General features: G+C 39.9%; 1 protein-coding gene across 2 annotated transcripts in view; it reads left to right on the top strand.

Annotated features, from left to right (window-relative positions):
- Kcng3 (potassium voltage-gated channel modifier subfamily G member 3) overlaps positions 1–22,571 on the top strand; it is a 35,564-nt gene extending 12,993 nt beyond the window's left edge. For both annotated transcript variants that reach the window (XM_026411008.2, XM_026411007.2), the window contains exon 2: positions 21,926–22,571. In XM_026411008.2, the coding sequence (XP_026266793.1) occupies positions 21,926–22,571 (646 nt within the window). The remainder of the gene's footprint in view (positions 1–21,925) is intronic.
- Positions 22,572–24,741: the final 2,170 nt, after the last annotated feature.

Here is a 24,741-nt window from a genome sequence, read left to right as displayed (position 1 = left end):
ACCTCTGCCTTGGGCACAATTCCTGCATGTATGAGATGTGAGTGAGCAGAATAAATACGATGGCGCTCCCTCCCTGTGCTCAGTGGTAACTTTTGTGTACAAAACCTCCTGAGTTTAACCATGAGCATCTCAGGATCACAGGCGATGAAGAAGTCAAGTGTTGGACTCCCTGCAGGCCACCGAGTGCCAGGGGGTTGGGATCAGCCAGGTTCTGGTCCCCCGAGCTGCTGTGTGTGGCTGAAGCTTCATTGCTTTCTGTGCAGCAGCAGCCCTGTCTCTGGGCGTGGAAATGATGCGTGGGGAATTTTGACTCAACATTTCAAGAACCAAATTAAGGACCAAATTGAATTTAATTGGTACTTATTGTCATATATGTCATTTAAGAACCAAGTAAATGAAAAAGATTTTTTTCCCCTATCCCTAGAAAGATAAAAACTAAATTTTAGCAGTTCACAGTACAGTATACAATGGGCTTTTGAAACAAATTGCCCCTATTTCTCAGTTAACTCATAATTTATTTAAATGTTGGTGGTGAGCCCATTATAGTAAATGATCTGAGGACTTTTTCTTTAATACAAAAGACTATTGGAAATAAAACAAGATTTAAGCATTTAGAAAAATGAAGAATTCCTTATGCCAATCAGAATGTTTTCCTTGAATATAACTATCCAAAACTTGAGAAGAACAAATCAATCTGTGAAATGAAAGAAACTCATGCTTTACAAAGGTAGAAGAAGAATTATGCATAAAAGCCATTATAAAGTTTTTCAGGTATGTGAAAAATATAGATTATAGTACAGTGAACATTTGTGTACCACCCAACAGAAGAAATAAACCAAAACCAAAAAAAAAAAAAATACACTCCACAAGGTGCTTCTTTCTTATTAAAATACTTTCCTTTTCCATAGAAATTTCCACCTCCTAACTCTGATGTGATTATTTCCATGTATTAAAAATATATTTTAAGGGGCTGGGGATGTGGCTCAAGCGGTAGCGCACTCGCCTGGCATGTGTGTGGCCCGGGTTCGATCCTCAGCATCACATACAAGCAAAGATGTTGTGTCCGCCAAAAAATTTAAAAAAAAAAATATTTTTTTAATATATACATGTCTATACATTTATATGTGTGTTACTCAGCTTTCCATTACTATAATAAATACCTGACATAATCAACTTAATAAAGAGAAAAGGTAGCTGGGTGTGGTGGTGCACACCTGTAATTCCAACTACTTGGGAGGCTGAGGCAGGAAGATTTCAAATTCAAGGCCAGCCTTAGTCACTTAGGGAGACCCTGTCTCAGAATAAAAATAGTGAAGTGCTGTAGCTGCTGTAGCAGCTCAGTGGCGGATCATCTCTGGATTCAATCCCTCAGTACCAAAGAAAAAGAGAGGGGGTAGGCGGAGAGAGAAAAAGAGAGAAAGGGGGTGGGGAGAAATGAAATGGTTTATTTTGGCTCTTAATTTGGGGGGACTGGCCCTGTTGCTTTGGGGCCTGTGTTGAGGCAGTAGGTCATGACTGAAATCTGTACTGGAGCAAATCTGTTCATCCCATGGCAGACAAGCACAGAGGAAGAGAAAGGGATTCGGGTCCTGTTACCCCCTTTGAGGTCATACCCCAGTGACCCAAAAGATCCCCCACCAGGCATCACATTGAAAGTTCTCATCACCTCCCAACCGTGCAAACTGGGAACCAAACCTTTACCACATGAGCCTTTGGGGAACATTCCAGAGCCAAACTACAGCAGTGCATCTGCACATAAAGTATGATGTCGTTTTAGTACTTTCAACCGTTTTTATAAATGGTATCACCAGTAGAATCTGCAGCTTGTCCTTTTAGGTCAGCTTTATATTCTGATGTTGATTTCTGTAGCTGTAGTCCTTTCATTTTAACTGTAATAAGAAGGTATTGATTTATTTGTTCTTCTGTCTGTAGAAATTTTGCTATTACTGTAGTGCTGCAGTGAATAGCTTAGTTCATATTTCAGTGCACACATAGGAGAATTTCTTTAATGTATCTACTCAAGATGAGAGTTGCTATATCCGAAGGTATGCGTGTTTCTCCTGGATGCTGCTAGCTGGTTCTCCAGGTTAGTTGTACTGATTTATACTCTTTTTGGTAAGGAATAAATCTTGTTGCTGGTTTCCTTGCTCTGTCTATGTGTTGCTAGAATTTAAAACTTTGCTTATATGATAGATGTGAAATAATATCTCATTTTTTCTTTAAAGTGTGTTATTATTTTTTATTATTATGCTACTGGGATCGATCCTAGGGGTGCCATATATCTGAGCTACATCCTAAGCTGTTTCTAGTTTTCATTTTGAGACAGGGTCTTGCTAAGTTACTGAGGCTGGTCTTGAACTTGTGATCCTCCTGAGTCACTGGGATTACAGGTGTGCACCACCACGAATGGTTTAAATTCATTTTATTGAGACATAATTTATATAAAATACATTGCACCCATTTCAAAATATACAGTTTGGTGATATTTGACCAATGTATATACCAATATGATGACCATCCCAGTCAGATACGAAATTGCCTTATTGCCCTAGGTAGCCACTGATTTCTGTCACTGTAGGTTAGTTTTGTCTTTTTGTTTTCTTGGTACCAGGGATTGAACCAAGGGACACTTTACCACTGAACCACATCCCCAGCCTTGTTTACTTTTTATTTTGATACAGGGTTTATCTAGGTTGTTTTTGCCCTTGTTAATTTAGTGATACTGGCTTTGAACTTGGGGTCCTCTTGCCTTAGCCTCCTGAGCTGCTGTGATCATAGACGTGTGCCACCATGTCCAGCTAGCATCATGTTTTTAAAAATTCATCCGTGGGGGCTGGGGATGTGGCTCAAGCTGTAGCGCACTCGCATGGCATGCGTGCGGCCCGGGTTCGATCCTCAGCACCACATACCAACAAAGATGTTGTGTCTGCCGAGAACTAAAAAATAAATATTAAAAAAAAAAAAAAAGAATAAATCCACTTTAAAAAAAAAATTCATCCATATGCTGTTTGTGTCATTGGTTTATTCTTTTTTAAATTGTGATATAATTCACATAATAATTTTTACCATTTTATTTTATTTTTACTTATTTTTAGCTTTTTTGAGAAGGCTTCTTGCTGTATTATCTAGCTGGTCTCAGACTCGTGGACTCATGAGATCCTCTTGTGTTCATAAATAGCTGGAGACTTACAGGCATGCACCACCAATACTGGGGAAATTTACCATTTTACTTATATGCATTTTTTTAACGATTGCTGTGATTTTTATTCAATTTTAAATCCTGATTACAACAAAAGCAGTGAGAATGAACCTTTACAAAGATTGCAAAATTATGACATCATTGTGAAAATTTACCATTGTAGGCATACAGTTGGTGGTTTTTGCTATATTCTCTCTCTCTCTTATTTATTTTTTGTGATGCTGGGGATTGAACCAGGACCTTGTGCATGTGAGTGTATTCTCTGTATGGTGCAGTCATCATCCCTGTTCAAGAACGTTTTCATCATCCTTAAAAGAAACAACCCCCTTAGCAGTCATTTTCCTTTCCCTCTCCTCCCTCCATCCCCTGACAGCTGTTTATCTATTTTCTGCCTCTCTGGATTTGCTTAGACTGGAGGTTTCATATGAATGCAGTTATACAATGTAGAGCCTTTTATCTCTGGCTTTTTTCACTTAGCATGATACTTTAAAAATTCATCTATGTTGTATTTTATTCCTTTTATGATTGAATAATTATCGTATGATTACACCACATTTTGTTTATCCATTTCTCTTTTTTGACTATTCTGATTGTTGGGAACATTCATGTTCAACTTTTTTTTTTTTTTTTTTTTTTATATTAGGGCTTGAACCCAGGGGTGCTTAGCCACTGAGTCACATCCCCAGCCCTTTTTATTTTTCCTTTTGAGATAGGGCTTTTCTCAGTTGCTTAGACCTCACTAAATTGCTGAAGCTGGCTTTGAATTTGGGATCCTTCTATTTCAGCCTCCCCTGTGACTGGCATTACAGGTGTGTGCCACTGTACCCTGCTCATGTCCAAATTTCTGTGTGAATACATTTTCATTTGTCTTGGTTAGACAACTAGTAATGGAATTGCTGGATTGTATGGCAATCATATGTTTTTTTATGTAAGTTTATTCCTCCTAATGGTATTCCATTGTATAATGTACTACCAATTTATCATTTGTTAATTGATGGACATTTGAAGAGTTTCTTATTTTTAGTTATGAATAAACTGCTATGAGCTATGAGCATTTATGTACAAGTGTTTTTGTGGACATATTCCACTGCATCACCCACCCTTAAATAAACACCTAGGAGTAGAATTGTTGGATCATAGGTAGATATATGTTCAGTTTGTTTTCCAGTACTGGAGATTGAGCCCAGAGCCTTGCAATTGCTAGGCAAACATCCTGTCACTGAGCTACATCCCCATCCCTTTTAAATTTTATTTTGAGACAAGATCTCATTAAGTTGCATAGGTTGGCTTGGCCTGGAATGAGGCTGGTATGCTCCTGCCTCAGCCTTCCAAGAAAGTGGTCTTAGATGTGTGCCACAGATGTGTATTTTTTGGGGGGGGAGGGGTACTGGAGATTTAACCTCAGGGGTCCTTTACTTCTGAGCTACATCCTCAGCCATTTAAAAATTTTTTTATTTTGAGACAGGGATTACAGGCATGCACCAACATACCCACTTACTTTTTAAAATATCACCGGCCTTGGGTATTTATGGGGATTGGTTCCAAGACCCCAGTGATATCAAAATTTGTGGATGCTCAAGCACCTTATATAAAATGGTGTAGTATTTGCATTTGACCTATGCATATTCTTTTGTATCTTTTAAATCATCTCTAGATTAATTATGTAATACCTAATACAATGTAAATGCTATGTAAGTAGATGTTATACTCTATTGCTTATGGAATAATGATGAAGAAAAAAGTCTGTAGAGTCAGGATAGATACAATGTTTTGTTTTCTGAATATTTTTGATGTACAGTTGATTGAATCCATGGATGTGGAATTCACAGATTCGAGGGTCTACTATACTCATATAGTCTTCCAAAGTGATTGTACCATTTTAAATTCCCACCAGCAATGTATGAGAGTTTCAACTGCATCATGTCCTCTCTGCACTAGATATTATCAGTCTCTTTAATTTTAGCTTATCTGGTGGGAGTGATACCTCATTGTAAGTATAATTTGCATTTTCCTGCTTAGTAGTGAAGTTGAGCATCTTTTCATATATCTTTTTTGCCATACGGATATCCTTTTTTTTTTTTTTGGTACTAGGGTTAGAACTCTGGGGTGCTTTTACCACTGAACTAAACCCCAGCTCCTTTTTCTGTTTTATTTTGTGACAGGATTTCACTAAATTGCTGAGGGCCCCGCTAAATTGCTAGGCTGATCTTGAACTTGCCATCCTTCTACCTTAGCCTCCCAGGTTGCTGGGATTACAAGTGTGCCCCACTGTGCCCAGAGTATTGTTTTGTTTTGTTTTTAGACAGGGTCTCACTAAGTTGTTGAGGCTAGCCTCAAACTTGTGATCCTCTTGTCTCAGCCTTCTGAGTTGCTGAAATTATAAGCATGTGCCACTGTGCCTGGCTGGATTTCCTTTTTGTGAACTGTGTTCATAGTTTTTGTCCATTTTTCTTTTCTTTTTCTATCCCATCCCCTTCCTTTCTTTAGTACTGGGGTTTGAACTCAGGGATGCTCTACCACTGAGCTGATTCTGTATCCTTTTTTATTTTTCATTTTGAGACAGGGTCTCACCAAGTTGCTCAGACTGGCCTCATCCTTAGGATTCTTCTGCCAGAGGCACCGAGTTTGGTGGATTACCCATGTGCTCCACAGTGCCTGGGAACATTTTTTTTTCCTTAATAGTTGTTTATCCACCCTTTATACCGATTTGTAAGTTATTTGTATTGAAATATCTTTTTTTTCCCAATTGTGGGTGGACTTTTCACTTTGTTTATGATGCTTAGTGTATAGAAATTGGGGTTATTTAGTTATTTACTTATTTTTTTGGTGTCTGTGCATTATTGAGCATGTGCTCTATTATTACACCACTAGCCTCTGTGGATTTTAACAGACACACTTATACTTATCTTCCTTTATGGCTGATGTGATTTTTAATTTAAAGAAATAACCCATGTCTCCAAGTTTGTAAAAATCTGATTCAAAATAAAATTTTAAAAGGCTGGGGATGGAGCTCAGTGGAAGAGCACTTGTCTGGCATGCTCAAAGTCCTGAGTTCAATTCCCAGTATGGGGAAAAAAAGAAAGAAAGGAAGGGAATATATTTATAAAAATTTGAGTTAGCGTTTACTTTTCAAGTTTGATCTTAATTATTTATTCAGTGAGGGGTTTAAAGGTTTTTTTTTTTTTTTTCCCCTCTACTTGGCTAACAGTTTCCTCAGCACTACAGAATAGTCCAATATGAACCACACTAATCTGGGGGGGCTTCATCTGCCATGTATCTGGTTTCTGTGAGTATGTAAATCCTGTTTAAAGGATATTATTGACATAGTAACAAAAGTTATAAAGTACTTAAGTGTAAACCTAACAAAAGATATAGACAGATTTTTAAAAGAAAATCATACTGTAAACATACTGGGCTCCTTACTCTTCATTCCTAACTGCTCCTGTTAATTTGAGCATCAATACCACACTGTCTTAATTACTATAGTAATATAATCAGCTTATCAATTTCCATGAAAACCCTTCTTGGCAATTTTGATTGCAGTATGTTAAATTTTTTTGCATTAAGACTGGATTAATTTGAGACAGTTGGCATGTTTACATTAGTCTTACTATCCATGAGCATAGTATATAATTTTATTTACTCCAGTGTTCTTTAATATCTCTCAGCATGATTTTCTTTTAAAAATTTGTCTATATCTTTTGTTAGACTTACATTTAGGAACCTTATAACTTTTGTTGCTATTGATAATAATATCCTTTTAAAATTCTCAGTTTCTGTTTTTTTCTTTTTTCTTTTTTTGGTAGGGGAATTGAACTCAGGGGAGCTTTACTACTGAACTATGTCTCCAACCCCTTTTATTTTTTTATATTGAGAAAAGATCTCACTAAGTTCTGAGGGTCTCCCTAAATTGTTGAGGCAGGCCTCAAACTTGCCATCCTCCTGCCTCAGCCTCTCAAGCTGCTGGGATTACAGGAGTGCGCCGCTGTACCTGGCCTCCAGCCCTTTTTTGTCTTGAGACAGGGTCTCACTCAGTTGCCCAGGCTAGCTTTGAAGTTGTCATCCTCCTGCCTCAGTCTCTGGAGTAGCTAAGATTACAGGTGTGCATCACTACCCCTGGCTTGATACCAATTTTTATAAGATGATCTAGTTTTAAGAGGGGGATGGCTCTCAATATCCCTTCTAGTCTCATAATTCTCTTATTAATGAATTGCCAGTTAAATGGAAAAGGTGTAGAACCATCTGTTAGTGACATATGGAGTGGGAACAGATGAAGTTTCAGGACAGGATTAAGTTTCTTGTAACATTTTTCAGGTCAGTGCGTGCATATTGGGGTGGTGTAAAGCATCAGTAAGGTTGCTGCACATGTTGGGTGAAGGGGGCCCACCTGGAATGGAGGATGGGGGCCTGGGAGGCCAGGTGCTGGTGGCTCTGGGTTTCTTTTTATCCTTACCTCTGGGAAGTTGTTTAATGAGAATCAGAACCATAGGTTTCAGCCAGACATAATGGTGTATGCCTGTAATCCCAGAGGTGTTGGAGGCTGAGGCAGGAGGATTGCGAGTTCAAAGCCGGCTTCAGCAACTTAGCGTGGACCTAAGCAACTCAGTGAGGACCTAAGCAACTCAGTGAGACCCTGTCTCAAAATAAAATATAAAAAAGGGCTGGGGATGTGGCTCAGTGTTTAAGTTCCTCTGAGTTTAATCCTTGGTACCAAACAAAAACCATAAAAAGCCCCACAGATTTTAGGTCTCCCTATCCACATGCCCACCTAGATCATGGTAGTCTTCTGCAAACTCAGTGCTTAACTCTGTGAAGAGACACATCCCCGATATCTGGGTCAGTCAGAGAGAGACAACACTCCTGACCCAGCCTGAGACACACAGAGCCTTCCAGGGCTAAGGCAAACAACCCCAGGCTTCTGTTAGAGGGAATGAGCATGAACACCATCTCGTTCTAATCGATTCTAGATGGATGAAATTCTTTAGGTAATTTAGCTCCTAAAAGGTGATTTCTCTCTTTTTATCTGTTAAGAACATCAAGAGAATGGACAGAGAGGCTTTCTCTTGAAATAAGACTTTCCTGGGTGGTTTTTGTTCTCTTGTCTTTTCATTTAGAGGAGCTCTGCCTGGCTCCTTCTGACCTTCGGGGCCTGTCTGTGGGAGGTGCAGGTAGTGGCTGAATGTCTGCCTGTGCCATCGGGCTGGGTTGTGCTCACATGCTCCCAGCCAAGACTGTGCACCCCCACAGCCCGCCAGTTGCAGGGTCTTGTTGAAGTCCTCTGGCTTCTCTCTCCCATCACTTGATTTCATTTCATTCCGTTACCATTATCTCCTTCCAGTTTGGGTTCCATTTCTCTGACATCTGTCATGACCTCCTGACTCACGGCACCCTCCAGCCATCCCATAAACTGCTGCCCCGTGTATATTCCCACAGCTTATGTGGCCTCCTCCCACATGCAGGTCTGGTAGGGATAGCCACATGTGGAAATGCCTACTGAGTGAATGAATCACCATTTCCAAATCATCAATGGGCTCCCTTTGCTTTTAGAGCTGCAACTTGACCTTCAAAACCCTTTGCTGGCCAGCTTCCAGGTCCACACCCAGCTGCCTTTCCCAGTCTCCCCCTCTTCCCACTGTACATCTCACTGTGATCCAAGTGGGGCTGTTTCCTGAGCATCTTGAGACACAGTGCTCCCTGCTTTTCTTGATATCAGCCCCTCCTCTTGTTTTCCACAAGCATCGCTTGGTTTTTGGCTTTTATTTTGTTTTTTGAGTATTTTGAAGTTCCCTAACTAGACCGCTTCCTCTCAGTCTCCCCCAACAGAAATGTCTTTGCTGCAGTCCCAGTACCCCGACTATGCCACTGATGAGCCACTAGCCTATGACTTCATCTGTAGAGTAGGGATCATACAATGGTGATGACAAACTTGTGGGCCCTGAAGGGTAGTAATAATATACACCTAAAAGTTTTTTTCTTCCTGGGTACTAGGGATTGAACCCAGGGGTGCTCTACCACAGAGCTGTATCCCCAACCCTTTGTAGTTTGAGACAGGGTCTAATAAATTAACCAGGCTGCACTCAAACTTGCAACTCTTCTGCTTCAGCCTTCCAAATAGCTGGAATTACAGTCATGCGCCATTGTGCTTGCTTGTCTCCTTTGTATGTTGAATAGTCTTTATTCTCCACCTCAGAAATTTATTGAAAAATAAAAAACCTATTATGTTGATAGTTGACTGTAACATAACAACTTCTTGCCAAGCCTGGTGGCTCATGCTTGGAATCTCAGCAACTTGGGAGGCTAAAGTAGGAGGATCACAAGTTTTTTTTTTTCTTTCTTTCTTTTTTATATATGACAGTGGAATGCATTACAATTCTTATTACACATATAGAGCACAATTTTTCATATGGAGGATCACAAGTTTGAGGCCAGCCTCGGCAACTTAGCAAGACCCTGTTTCAAAATAAAAAAAAAAATAATAGGGCTGGGGAGTAGCAAGCAAACAAAAAATGCTGCTTTCTGAGGTTTTAGGGTCTCTGCTAAGACATCCTAGCCACACAGAGTTTCAAGCAAGATGCTACCTCAGGCTGAATCACAGTGCACTTGACATATATTTGGGCAGAAAATGGAATTGGTTATACTAAAAGGAGTCAGAGAAGAAAAGGGTTATTTGAATTAATTGCCTGTAATTTTTTCACAGACACATTCTGATCTTGGTGAAGATCTATGCAGGATAGGTGGGCCTGGTCTTCACAGACCTTGGATACCTTAGATCAGGTGCTGTGGTATTCAGATGTGCAATCAAGAACTTGGTTGTTCTTTTTTTCTTTTTAATATGTTTATTTTTCCATTTTTTAGTTGTGGATGGATAATGCCTTTATATATTTATCTTTATGTGGTGCTGAGACTCGAACCCATGCTAAGCAAGTGCTCTACCACTAAGCCACAACTCCAGCCCATTGGTTGTTCTTTATAGAGGGTCCCTGGTCCCTGTTTACCAGTAACGAGAGAATGTGGATTTGGTGCTTGAGTGGCTAAAACAGAGGACAGAAAAAACAATGGGGGAAACTGGGCAGGTTTCTTGGAGGAGGGAGACAGCAGCACGTTCCTGTTGTCTAAAAGGAGAGTGAAAAAAAACAAGGGCAGCCCATTGGAGGTGGTTAAAGGGAACAACAGAGTCGCAGCTGCCCCTTAAAAGCTCCAGGAGAACTGCCCAGTTCGCCGCAGCCAGCCGGATGCCTTTCTGCTCACCATTAGCCTCACCCTGCCATAGCACCCTGAAGAAATGGCCACCCAAACACAGGGGGGTAGTTTGGATCTGAAATGTCTCCCACAGGCCCATGGGTTAAAGTCTTGGATCCCTAAGAGGTGTGGCCTGGTGGCACACCTTCAGGTCATTGGGGCTGGGCCCTGGAAGGGGATAATGAGACTGCAACCCTTCCTCTCTCTGTTTTTTTCAACTCCTGGCCATGAGCTTCTCACCATGATGTGCTGCTTTGCTGAAGGCCCCCAAAACGAGGCACACCAGCCACAAGTGGAAACCTTTTTCTCCATCAGTTACCAGGTATTTGTTACAGTGACTGAAAGTTGACTAACGCAGCAGGAATGAGTAAACAAAATAATGTAAAGCAAGGAAACCAGAAGAGTAAGCACGCATTGGCTATGGCTACAAGAAAATGCCTACAAGCTGGGCGGTGGCACATGCCTGTAATCCCAGCAGCTCTGGAGGCTGAGGCAGGAAGATCACCAGTTCAAAGCCAGCCTCAGCAATGGTGAGGTGCTAAGCAAATCAGTGAGATCCTGATTCTAAAAAAAAAAAATACAAATAATGACTGGGAATGTGGCTCAGTGGTTGAGTGCTCCTGCGTTCAATCCCTCAGAACCCCCCCCCACACACAAAAAAAGAAAATGCACCCCAGACGGGAGTTCATGTATGACATAGTCATCAACGAGTGCATATTACTCTCCCCTTGGTTAGCTGTGGTACATGAGCCTATTACTTCTTTTTGCCTCATTTATAGGAGGGAGTAATAGCAAAACCTGTCACATACGGTGTTGTGAGAATGAAATGAATTAATACACACAAGTTTAGAGAAAGCTACCATTCGACTAAGTGCTCAATATGTGTTTTTCTTTATTCTCATCAGTAGAGACTGGAAGATAAATAGATAAATGATAGAGTTCTTTTTTTCCCCTCCTTTAAGGTACGTAAGAAAAAAAAGTCATGTTTAAAAAAGATCCTACCTTTTCCTTATGTAATTGATTGTCGTGGAGAAAACTCTTATAAGGACATCAGAGAGACTTCAGGAAATATGGTGGACGTTGATGTGCAGTTTGTTGAGAATTTTTATTACACTACGTATTATTACAGTATACTTGCCTATTAGAAATGTGATTGGAAACACTGTGCACATTTAAGTCTGAAAGCTCAGGGTAGGGCTGTGGTTGGCTTTTCCTTTTGTGGTAATCCTGGGGTTGTACAGGTTGATTTCAAGCTGCTGGTAACTCGATCATGATGATTGCTCTTCTGGTTGGGCAGGGTTTTTACTCTTTCTTTAAAAGTGTTTTTTAAATTGGAACAGTAATACGTGTGCATGGTAAAGCATTTAACAGCACAAAAGGGAATACATTTAAAAAAGTGAGTTTCCATCTAGCATCAGGCTTGAGGTTCCCTCCCTGGAGGCAGCTGGTGTTGACAGTTTCTTGAATATCTCTCATGTGTACACACACAATTTTAGCACACTGTATGCACACAATTATAGATACTATATGTACTGTTTTGCACCTTGCTAACCATGTATCTTGAAGGATGTTCCACACCAAAGCACAGTGATGTACCACATTTTTTAAAAAAAAATTTTTTTTTTTAAATATTTATTTTTTAGTTCTCAGCGGACACAACATCTTTGTTTGTATGTGATGCTGAGGATTGAACCTGGGCCGCACGCATGCCAGGCGAGCGTGCTACCACTTAAGCCACATCCCCAGCCCCCACATTTCTTTTCATAGTATAAGATTGAATCATATAAAATAGTTGATTTTTTAAAAATTGTGAGAACAGCCTTTATTGGTTGCAATGGTAAATAGAAGAGAGAATATGATTATTGCTACTGGGGTGGCATCCAGAGACTTGGACACCACCCTCCAAAATGTTAATCTTTAACTGACAATTTTGTATGATTCAACCCAAAATACCTTTGAGAAATACATTTATATAATCAATCTTGTATAGTCAATTTCCTATAGATAAACATTTATATATTTGTATCATTGGGTACTATAAATCATGGATCTTGTCATACATGTTCTTGTTAATATATGGGTCCATATGTAGGATAAATTTCTATGTATATGGTTGGGCTCCTGAATAGTATGAAGCTTGATAGATTCCGCCAGTTGCTCTTGTAAGTGGTTTCAACAATTTGTGCTGCAGCTGGAAATGTGTAAGAATATATGTAGAATTCTTGAAAGAAGAAAGAATGAAAAAATGGAATATTCACTCTCACCTTCTGTCTAGTCCATTTCCTGTGGCTGTAGCAGAATGCCACAGATGAGGTTATTTATCTATCTATTTATTTTTTTGGTACTGGGGAATAAATCAGGGCACTCAACCACTGAACCACATCCCCAGCACTTTTTTGTATTTTATTTAGAGACAGGGTCTTACTGAGTTGCTACCCAGCCATTGCTGAGGCTGGCTTTGAACTGGCGATCTTCCTGCCTCAGCCTCCGGAGCTGCTGGGGTTACACCGTACCCAGAAGATTGGGTAATTTATAATGAACAGAAATCTATTGGCTAATGGTTCTGGAGGCTGGGAAGTCAGAGATTGAGGGACCAGTATCTGGTAGGCACGTTCTTGCTGCCACATCCCATGGTTCAAGCATCACATGGAATGAGAGGAAAGAGAAGGGAAGAGATGCTCAGGAGGGGGTGAACCCACTCCTCTAATAACAAACCCATCCTGCGACTTGGCATTAGCCCATCTGTGAGGGTGGAGTCCTCTTGGCCTAAACACCTCTTAGAGCTCTTTCTTCCCAGTGCCATCATAATGGCAATACAATTTCAACATGAGGTTTGGAGGGGACAAACATTTAAACCATGGCACCTTCTCTTTGTGCTCAGGAAAGCATTGAACTTATTCTTCTTTGCGTAAGAATGGCTATTATGAGCTCAAGGATAGTGATAATAATTGTAGTAATGCTATGATAATAATTGTAATAATAATAATAATGACAGCAACACTTTAATGAGCATTTATGTGCCAGGCAATGTTCTAAGCACCGCCCCCCCCCTTTACAGTGCGATCATGATTAAGTTGAATTCTTTTGTAATTTAAGGTTTGTGTATCTTTTCTTGGCAGTGTTGGTGATTTAACGCAGGGCCATGTGCCCACTAGGCACACACTCTACCACTGAGCTACGGCCCAGACCTTTTAAAATTTTACTTAGAAGCCAGGAGTGGTGGCATAGGCTCCTAACAGTGACACAGGAGGCTGACACAGGAGGATCTCAAGTTCAAGACTAGCTTCTGCAACTTAGTGAAATTCTATCTCAAAAAAGAAGAAAGGGCTGGGGATATGGCTCAGTGTTTAAGTGCTCCTGGGTTCACTCTCCAGAGCCAAAAAAAAAAAGGAAGGAAGGATAAGAAAAATTTTTATGTAGAGACAGGGTAACGAGTCTTACTAAATTGCCTGGGCTGTCCTCAAACTTGATCCTCCTGCCTCAGCCTCCCAAGTAGCTGAGATTACAGGTATGCGTCACCACACACAGCTACTTTTAGTTTTTTAAAGTCAGCTAATCAGTAAAAATATTTACCTTTTATATATTTCTATAATTTCCTCTTTTCTATGCTGGGAATCATATCCAGCGACTTATACATGCTTGGCAAGTGCTCTGCTGAGCCACATTCCCAACCCCCATAATAATTTTCTTAGTTATCCTCATAATATTGAATTTTATTAGATTCTGCTTGGGGGTAATGACAAGAATAATCACCTTACCTCTTTTTTTTTTTTGAGGTAAAAGCAGAATATAAACTAATTAATGGCAAAGTCAGCACCATTTTTTGTCCTTGATCTAGTGGGTATGTGGTTGAGCAGTCTGAAGTGGCAGATTGAGGCTCTAGTCCCCTTGAGGATGTGGATTTGAATCCCATCACTGCCCTTTCCCTGCCCTCTGGTGGTACTGGGAGGGGAGGGGAGGAGGGATAGTAGGGGATAGGAAAGGTAGCAGAATACAACAGTCACTAATATGCCATTATGTAAAAATGTGAGTGTGTAACCGATGTGATTCTGCAATTTGTATTTGGGGTAAAAATGGGAGTTCATAACCCAATTGAGTCAAATGTATGAAAGATGATATATCATGAGCTTTGTAATGTTTTGAACAACCAATAAAAAAAAATAGAGATTGAAACCAGGGGTGCTCTGCCCCCGAGACACATCCCTAGCCCTTTTTATTTTTTAATTTTGACACAGGATCTCACTGAGGGCCTTGCTAAGTTTCTGACACTGGCCTTGAAATTGTGATCCTCCTGCCTTGGCTTCCAGAGCCACTGGGATTGTAGGTGGACGCCACCAGAGGTACCCTAACTTTGAAAGGTCAAATAATATTTCATTGTTTGTTTATATTACATTTTCTTTATTCATTCATCCATCGATAGACATTCGGGTTGCTTCCACGTCTGGGCTATTGTAAGTATTCTGTTATGTATATGGGAATACAAATGTTCCTTCAAGGCCCTGCTTTTCAATTGTTTGTATACCCAGAAGTGAGATTGCTAGATCATATGATATGTCTATTTTTAATTTTTTTGGAAGCTTCTGTGCCATTTTGCATAATGGATGTACCATTTTACAGTCCCACCATGGCTGTGCTGTGGCCCACATCCTAGGCCTTTGCATTCTGTTGAAGTCATTTACGAGGTACTGGGCAAACATCTGCTGCATTCTTGCTAAGCTAAGTGTTTGATGGATTTGGGAAGCAAGGAGAGGACATCTAAAGATGAATCAGGCAGAGAACTTTCTGGGCGATGTGAATGTTCTATATTTTGATAAATGGGGCACAGATTATGTATTGTCGAAACTCTGTAAATGTACACTTAAGATTTGTACATTTTATTGTATGTAAAATTTACATCAAGAGGAAAAAACCTAAACTATTGAACTCCAGTTAATGACACGCTCTCTGAAGTTTTAGAGGAAAGAGCACTGATAGCTGCAATTTATTTTGAACTGCATGAAAAAGGAGATTAATGGACAGATAAAGAGAATAGTTGGTGATAAGCAAGTGCAGTATATTTAAAATATTAATGAATCTATTCTCTTTGAAAGTTTTCATAATAAAATGTTGGGGGTAGAAGATGAAAAGAGAACCCAGAGGACCCTGATCTTTACCTTATGCTGCATAGTTAATGGCCTTTTGTGTCCCAGCCTCGTCTTTTGGAGGTAGTAGGAGAGCATGGAGACTGATACTGGTTAATCTGAAAGCATTTGCTCCTTACTGTAGCCTGTTTATAAACCTGAGTCATTCCCAGACATGTCTTATGTCTTGAGGGATCAGCCAGCAATTAGTAATGGCCAATGATTGCAAGCAATGTTGAGGTCCTCCAGGACCGGCAGAAAGGGACACTTTTTGCATCATATCTGTCTTGGTCCATTTTCTGCTGCAATACTAGAATACCAGATGGGTAATTTATAAACAATTTACTTGGCTCATGGATTCTGAGTGTGGGAAGTCCAGGGGAATAGCCCAGCAGCTGGCACAACCTTAATGCTGTGTCATGGCATGGCAGAAGGGCCAGTGAACATGTGAGAGGCAGAAAACTGGGATGATTCCCCGCCACCCTCCAGTGCTGGGAATTGAACCTAGGGTCTTGCACATGCTAGGCAAGTGCTCTGCTACTGAGCTACAACCTCAACCCAAATAAAGTTGAATTTACCCCCCCACTTTTTTTTTTTTTTGGCTTCTGAGGATTGAACCAGGGATGACTCACTAATGTCCTGAGGCTAGCCTTGAACTTGCAATCCTCCCGCCTCAGCCTCCCAAGTTGCTGGGGTTTCAGGTGTGCCCAGTGAATTTATCCCTATTTCAAGGAGCTCCCTCCCAAGATAATTAACCCACTTTCTCAGTGGATTGAGCCACATTGATCCATTTGTGAGATCAGAGCCCTCATCTCCTGATCACCTCTTAAAGTTGTCACTTCTGAGTTCTGTTAGAAAGGCAATTAAATTTCAACATGAATATCTGGAGGGGACACTCAAAACCATGGCAATAAACTAGAACACAGTTACACTTAACTGAAGTGAAGCTTTCATAAAACTGTACTTTCATGTACCCTGGTATTTTCTTTTCTTTTCTTTTTTTTTTTTTGCAGTACTGGTGATCAAACCCAGAGCCTCACACATGCTAGGCAACTACTCTACCTGTAAGCTTTTCTAGTATTTTCCCTTTCTATTTTTGAAAAAGAAGTTTTTGATCCACTAATGAGTTAAGAATCTGTATTCTGAAAAATGCTGTTCTAACATCAACCCTGGAGACCCAGAGATTGACAGATACAATTTACCATTACAATCAGTATAAATGGACACCACTATGAAAACTATTAATGTTTTCAGATGTTCCCCATAGTTCTCAAGGCCTGTAGATCTGGGTTTCATTACCTGTGTCATCGCAGTTTCTTAGTTGTGCCAGAAAAAGATGGTTAACCTGTCAGTCTCAGTTTTGTTATCTGTAGCATGGAGATATTAGGGGAATGCACACTGCACAAATTATTATTATTATTAATTATTTTTGGCATTGGAGATTGAACCCAAGGATGCTTTACCGCTGAGCTACATCCCCAGTCCCCTCTTATTTTTTTTGGGGGGGGGAGGGGGCAGGGTCTCGCTAAATTGCTGAGGCTGGCCTTAAATTTGAGATCCTCCTGCCTTTGTCTCCCAAGTTGCTGGGATTACAGGTGTGTGCCATTGTACCTGGCTCAGAGAATTCTTGAAAAGGATTTGGTGTAATGTCTGTACAGTGCTTCGCCTAGTGCGCAACTAAGAGGTTGCAGTAAGTTGTCACCATTTTTTTTTCTTTCTTTTTTTGGTGCTGGGGATTGAACCCGGGGCCTTGGACTTACAAAATAAGCACTCTACCAACTGAGCTATACTTGCAGCCCCAGTTGTCAACATTTTTATTAGTCATGCATTCAGGAACTTCTGTATATGTGGACTGCAAAAACAAGCAGACTGCACTTCCAAGGAATATGGTGTTCCTTGTTATGTTCTTCAGTTCTTTTTTCCTGTTGGTGTTCTGTAGATGTAACCTTCAGGAGTACCCCGTTGTTTCTGCAGTGCTCAGTAAACAGTACTCACTTTCAGCAGTCGTTGGTGGCACTGGCAAGAGAGCCATTTGGAAACATGGGGAGTTTGGCAGGCTGAGTGGTGTTTGTTTTTGGAGACTGCCTTGGCATAATCCTAGGTGGAAGCGATGCCTGGGGTTTCTCACTGATTCATCCCTTTGGTGTGAATTCTGAAGAAACTGCATCTGACTTGAGGGATGGGCAGGAGGAACACCTAGGACTTTTTCATTAAAGATGTGCTTCTTTGAAATTTCCTTTCTGAGAGATTATTCCACATCATTTGAATTTCTTCCTTTTTAATCTGAACAACTTTGATTGCTGGTAGAAATAATTAGAAACCGTTCTGGTATTTTTGGTACAATTAAAAAATTTTACTCTTATGTAATTAATAGAATGTTAGGATTTTAGAGCTGGTGGGACCCACACAACTATGCCACTTGATGGGTAAAGCTCATCCATTAGAAGGGAAAGAACACAGGGCTTCTTGACATCAAGGCCAGTGCCCTTCCTTGCTCATGTTGGCTAGAGAAGAGTATGTTAGCCAGAGAGCTGGTACATTTTATTACAAGCTAGCCTAAGACAGCTATTATTATTATTATTGACTATTTATCTGAAATGCTTTGGGCCAGAAGTATTTCAGATTTTAGTTTTTGGAATATTTGTACACACATAATAAGATCTCTTGGGAATGGGATCCAAGACCTGAAAAAAAAAACAATTCATTTATTTTTCGTATACACCTTATGCACATAACCCGAAGGTTATTTTATACAGTATTTGTAGTGAGCCTGTTTCTTGACTGCTTCATGATATCAGGTGTGGAATCTTCCACTTATAGTATCATGTCAATGCTCAAAAAGTTTTGGATTTTGCAACATTTTAGACTTTGGATTGCAGATTGGGAATGGTCTTCTTGCAGTACATAGTGTGCTTCTGCGGTCCCTTCTGAGCACACAATTTACTACTCCCTATAGTTACCAGTTTATCACCTAGAGTAGCAAGCAATTTAGGAGTCTCCGTGGCTTAACACAACAAAGATTTACCTTTTGCTCACATATTGTGTCCAATCTGGATTAGGTGGAAAGTGTCTTTGCTCTGTTCTGCACAGTAACTCATGGACTTTGGCTGATAGGAACCCCATCGTCTTACAGCCAGCCATTTAGCATAAGTGCCTTCCAGGTTGCCATGGCAAGACAAAGAACTCACACCCACTCTTCTATGCATCTGCCCAGAAATGCTAAGTCATTTTGCGCACTGCCCGTTGGTCAGAACTGGTCACATGACCATACTGAGTTGCAAGGGATTTAGAAATATGGGTAATACGTGGAATATTTGAGCTTTACCAGGAGAAGCGAGGCAAGGTATTAACGCTAGTTAAAACTGTAATTTGGGGCTGGAGATGTGGCTCAGCGGTAGCGCGCTCGCCTGGCATGCGTGCGGCCCGGGTTCGATCCTCAGCACCACATACCAACAAAGATGTTGTGTCTGCCGAGAACTAAAAAATAAATATTAAAAATTCTCTCTCTCTCTCTCTCTCCTCACTCTCTCTTTAAAAAAAAAAAAAAAAAAAACAAAACTGTAATTTGGAAAATTGTAGCTTCCCGTTTTTTAGGTCTACCAAGTTTTATGACTCTCCCAGTTTTTTAAGCGTCCATATTCATGAAGGCCATTGTGGCAATGACCTTTCTGGTTAGCCTGGTGAGGACAGGGAAGCTACTGCCAACCACAGGGTCCATGAGCAGAGCAGCACACAATAGACCACGATAGAGGAATTGTGGGGCCAGCTGTGACGTCATTACCAGAAAGGATGTTAGATGATCTGGGCTGTGGCATGCATCCTCCTGGTTACTTTGTGTGGTTAACTGTCCCTCACCCCCCAAAAGATAAAAAGGACCTAATTCCTAATTTTTAAAGGAATTTTTAAAAATTTTATTTTATTTTAAAATTTGTTCTAATTAGTTATACATGACTGTAGAATGCATTTTGACACATGGGACACAAATGGAGCACAACTTCTCCTTGGCTAAAGGAATTATATAGAGATGTGATTAATCTTCAGATGTTGGGATTATCCTGGATTATCGTGGTAGGTAACTAGTGCCATCATAGCTTGTATCCTTAAAAGGAGGAGGTGGGGGAGATGTGACAGAGAAGAAGAGGAGGGGAGAGTGGGACCATGGTAACAAAGAGTGGAGTGACGTGGTCCCAAGCCAAGGAATGCCTACAGCCACCAGAAGCTGGAAGAGGTGAAAAGTGAATTCCCAGAACCTCCAAAGAAGATATGGCGTAGCTGCCATCTTGATTTCAATCCAGTGATACTGATTTTGTATTTCTGGACTCCACCTTCTGTAAGAAAGTAAGTTTCTGTTGTTTTAAACTGCCAAGCTTGTAGGTATTTTTATTTAAATAAAAAAGTAGCAGTGAACTAATTTACTTTGGTACATACAATAGCATTTTTCATCTGTAAGAGTGGCAGAGATCACCAAATTCAATAATACTTTACATTGGTGAGGTTGTGGGAAATAAAGTCTGACCTGTATTGCAGGTAGGAAGGCAGTTTAGTATATAACATCTGTGGGGGTAGTTTGGCAAGATCTATCAAAATTATCTCCTTCGACCCAGTACATTATTCAAAGTCTGGAATTTATGTATGAAATGATGTAAAAACAAGAATATTCATTGTACCATTGTTTTTGGTACCCAGAGATTAAAAACTACCTAACTGTTCATCAAGTGAGCCTGTTAAGTAAATCACAACACAAACATTCAATAGAATACTGTTATCATATTTAAGAAATGAGGAAACTCTTTATTCAATACTTAAGTGAAACAATCCCCCCTACCCTCCACACTCAATTTTATTATAATGCTGGAAGTTTTTTTTTTTTACATTGTAGATGGACACAGTACCTTTATTTCATTTATTTGATTGTTTATTTATTTTCACATGGTGCTGAGGATCAAACCCAGTATCTCACACATGCTAGGCAAGTGCTCTACCACTGAGCTACAACCCCAGTCCCTGGAAGAATTCTTAAGAAACTGATAATGTGAATATGAATGTGAATATCTGTGCAAAAAACAAAAAGAAAAAGACAAGTTAATAAATAAACGAAGTTAAGTTTTATGTCTCTGCAAAGCCCTGCGATAAGGAAACCTGGTTAGTTGTGTTTGTTCATTTCCATGAGTAACATCCAGTACAGTCTGGGTTCTGTAGAATGCACTAGAGTAATTCTTTTCAGTGTATTGCCACACCTAGACTTATTCTACTTATTCTGATTTCTCTCTCTCTCTCTCTCTCTCTCTCTCTCTCTCTCTCTCTCCATTGGACTTCTGATGTTTAAGTCTAGGTAAGAAAGAATTATGTGGAAAAAATGAATGATGATATGCTAGTAATGATTTAATTTTCAATTAAAAATTTTTAATTAATTTACAATTGCTCCTGAATTACCTCTTTCTTCATGCCAGAGCTTCCTAACTGGCAGGCTGAGATTTGATTTCCTCAGGCTTAGAGCATACAGGGTCAAGACCAGGGTGGCCAAAGCCCTCAGGATGGTGGTTTCTGCTTAAAGAATTCTACCCTTGGGCTCCAGTAGGCTGTGTAAATATTAATTATTTTCAATGTGTGCAGTGATGTGGAAAGGTTGGTAAATATGGCTCTAGGCAAAATGTAGACTTACATTTTTAAAACATATGCTACATAAAAATAATTTAGGAAAAAAAAAAAGTAGTTGTGGTCTTCCGGGAATTCCTGGTGGTGGTTTGCCCCAGGGTGGGAGTCCTCAGCCCTTTCCTACTGAGCTGAGCTGAGCATCGTGGGCAGACACTCCCCAGCGGAGGGTACTTGGGCACCTCCTGCACAAGACTATTGGAGGGAGAGGAAGAGGGGCGTTTTAGGACATGATCTTGAACTTGCTCTAATCTATCAAGAGAGAAATAATCAAAAGACAGCGAGCATGTCCACTGTGGGTAGGAACAACGCCATTCTGACCTGCCTCATGACTGATACCGCAGTTAAGAACTGCTATCCCCAGAGAGTAAGTGACATTTTACGCTGTGGCCAGCTCAGTTTAATTTCAAGCCACCAAACGAGAGGTTTTTAGGTATTAAAGGCAAGTAAAAAAAACATCATTTAAATGCTGTATTTACTTATAGCATTAATATAAATAAGAACTTGATCAAGTTCAGTTTTCATGAGAACTGTGCTGTTTGTCCTTCTGTTACGTCCTGGTGGGTCTGATGATGTTGGTAATGCTGTCTGTTCTTCATGTTTTCTGGAAAAGTAACTGAATTAGTATGTCAGTGTAGTACTATCTGAAGAAATCCAAGAGCTATTAAAATGCTTAAAAATAAAATGATCAATTCTTCCTTTGTTCTCTCGACAGGATAATTGAAGCTATCTGCATAGGGTGGTTCACTGCAGAGTGCATCGTGAGGTTCATCGTCTCCAGAAACAAGTGTGAGTTTGTCAAGAGACCCCTGAACATCATTGACTTACTGGCAATCACGCCATATTACATCTCCGTGCTAATGACAGTATTTACAGGGGAGAACTCTCAGCTACAGAGGGCTGGAGTCACCTTGAGGGTGCTCAGAATGATGAGGATTTTTTGGGTGATTAAGCTTGCCCGTCACTTCATTGGTCTTCAGACACTTGGTTTGACTCTCAAGCGATGTTACCGAGAGATGGTTATGTTACTTGTCTTCATTTGTGTTGCCATGGCAATCTTTAGTGCACTTTCTCAGCTTCTTGAACATGGGTTGGACCTGGAAACATCCAACAAGGACTTTGCCAGCATCCCCGCTGCCTGCTGGTGGGTGATTATCTCTATGACTACAGTTGGCTATGGAGATATGTATCCTATCACAGTGCCTGGAAGAATTCTTGGAGGAGTTTGTGTTGTCAGTGGGATTGTTCTGTTGGCATTACCTATCACTTTCATCTATCATAGCTTTGTGCAGTGTTATCATGAGCTCAAGTTTAGATCAGCTAGATATAGTAGGAGCCTCTCTGCCGAGTTCCTGAATTAATGCATTGCAAATCAATTCTTGCATACACTTGGTTTGATAGAAAGAGTTGACGCTGCTTCATATTTATGTGTTTCTTGCTGGGTGAGCACTGCAGGGGCATTGGCATCATCTTGGTAGGATAAAAATTATCCTTCCCAGCTGAAGGGATGAAACAGTTTACTTATTACGGAGTAAATAGGATTGAGGCTGCAAAGGAAGAGCAATGATCCTGGAGCAAACTTTAGGACTTTATTTGGTTTCAATTTGTCTCTTCCTTGCCTTGAACAATTACATAGTTCTGTTTTGTGTGTGTGTGTGTGTGTGTGTTTTAAAGTACATTATTTGGACACTTTGAAACAGAAAGGTACTATTTTTCAAATGTTTTTCCATCTTAGTGAATTCTGAAGAAGCTTGGAACTTGTAGTGTTATTTTTTGAGACTAACATTTTCATTTCTAAATGTTTTATAATTTCTTGTATCAATGTCAGAAGTATCCTGGAAACATATGTCACATGCAGGAACTGTTTAACAAATACTTTAAAAATTTGGCCAAAATTTAAGCTGTATAATGGAGCTGGATACAAGTGTGAATATTATTTGAGAACCTTTTCCATATTTATCTATCCTCTGCTTTATTTTTATGCCTATTATTTACCTTATCATATCACTTCATGGAAGCTTGAGTATGTTCGCCCTTTTCTATTTTGGGTTTCTTTATCTCCTTACTGAAATGACTTCAAGAAAGTATTTAAGAATGAAGAGAGCTTGTATTGTTTAGCGTTTTGTTGGATAATATTAGAATTCATTGCTGTTACTAGGTGATAATTGTTCTAACATTCAGATGTCCAAACAAGAATATTCCCATCATAAAAATGATAATAGAAATAGTTGATATTATCAATATTATAACCCATATTTGTCATCTTCTGCTCTTAACTTTCCCCCCAGACATCATGAGTTTAATGAGACTCACCAGATGAAAGTATATTTATGTAGCCTTTTGATACCAAAGTCATACTTATGTGTTGTCACTAGATTATCATTAAAAAAAGGAACATTACTGTACTCTTAGTTGCTGAGTAGCTAAGTCAGTTTTAAGCTAGCTAGAAGCAATGAATACATAATTATTTGACCTGATCTTCACCATTGTAAATCAGTTACGGTAAAACTCTTTTTTGTAAGACTGTTGAGTAATATACCATATTAATCTGGCTAGATTTTTAGTACTAGATAATGTGCAAGGTGATCATTTAGTGCTAAATTTTAACAATATGAGCTAGAATTTTGCCTTTTCAACCAGTTGATAAAAAGAAGTCATTTAGAAACAAAAAATTAAAAGTCATAGATTTATGAATAATTTATTGTGCGCAGTATAATTATTGGGAGTGGAGGAGAGAAAGATTGGGAAGTGGTAGATAGAACAGAGAACCTAAGTGTATTTATAAAAAAAGGGGGGAGGGGGCGCTTACCAGGAATGGTCATTAAAGCAACATTAGCCATCAGCTCATTCAGACTTTTGACTATTATGGGTAGAAACCCAGGGCAAGAGAGGGAGCTGCAGCTAAAACCTGGATCTCCAAAACCAAAACCTAGCCCTGCAGTTTTGTTTATTTTTGTATACTGGAACTGAACCTAGGAGCCCTCTACCCCTGAGCTATGTCCCTTTATGTTTTTTTTATTATTTTGAGACAGTATTTCATTGAGTTGTTGGGGCAGGCCCTGAACCTGCAGTCCTGCCTCAGCCACAGGAATTTCACTGGAATTTCAGGTGTGCTGCTACTGCAATTAGCTGGGGTTTTGACACCTGGTAGGTTCTGACAAAGCCTTGAGGAACCCCTTTCTTTTTCATTGTCATTGCTAATGTAATGATTACAAAGCTGTCCCCCTCCCAATTTTCTTTCCTGAGTTTAGCTGATATTTAGGCCATTCAAAATCTCACTCCAGGGCTGGGGATGTAGAGAGAGCTTGCCCAGCGTGTGCAAGGACCTGGGTTCAACCCCCAGTACTGGGGGGAAAAAAACCTCATTCTATCATTCTCTCTACTTCCCCCCCTTATTTATATGTTGCTTTTTTCATACTTAGTACATTCTGTTATTTATTGCATATTCATTGTATTTTTAAAATTTTTTAGTTGTAGATGGACACAATACCTTTATTTTATTTATCTAATTTTATATGGTGCAGAGGATCA

The sequence above is a fragment of the Urocitellus parryii genome, chromosome 12, assembly GCF_045843805.1.
Source record: "Urocitellus parryii isolate mUroPar1 chromosome 12, mUroPar1.hap1, whole genome shotgun sequence".
Taxonomy (NCBI): Eukaryota; Metazoa; Chordata; class Mammalia; order Rodentia; family Sciuridae; genus Urocitellus; species Urocitellus parryii.
The sequence above is the reverse complement of the archived record's forward strand: the minus strand, read 5'-3'. Positions and strand labels throughout refer to the sequence as shown.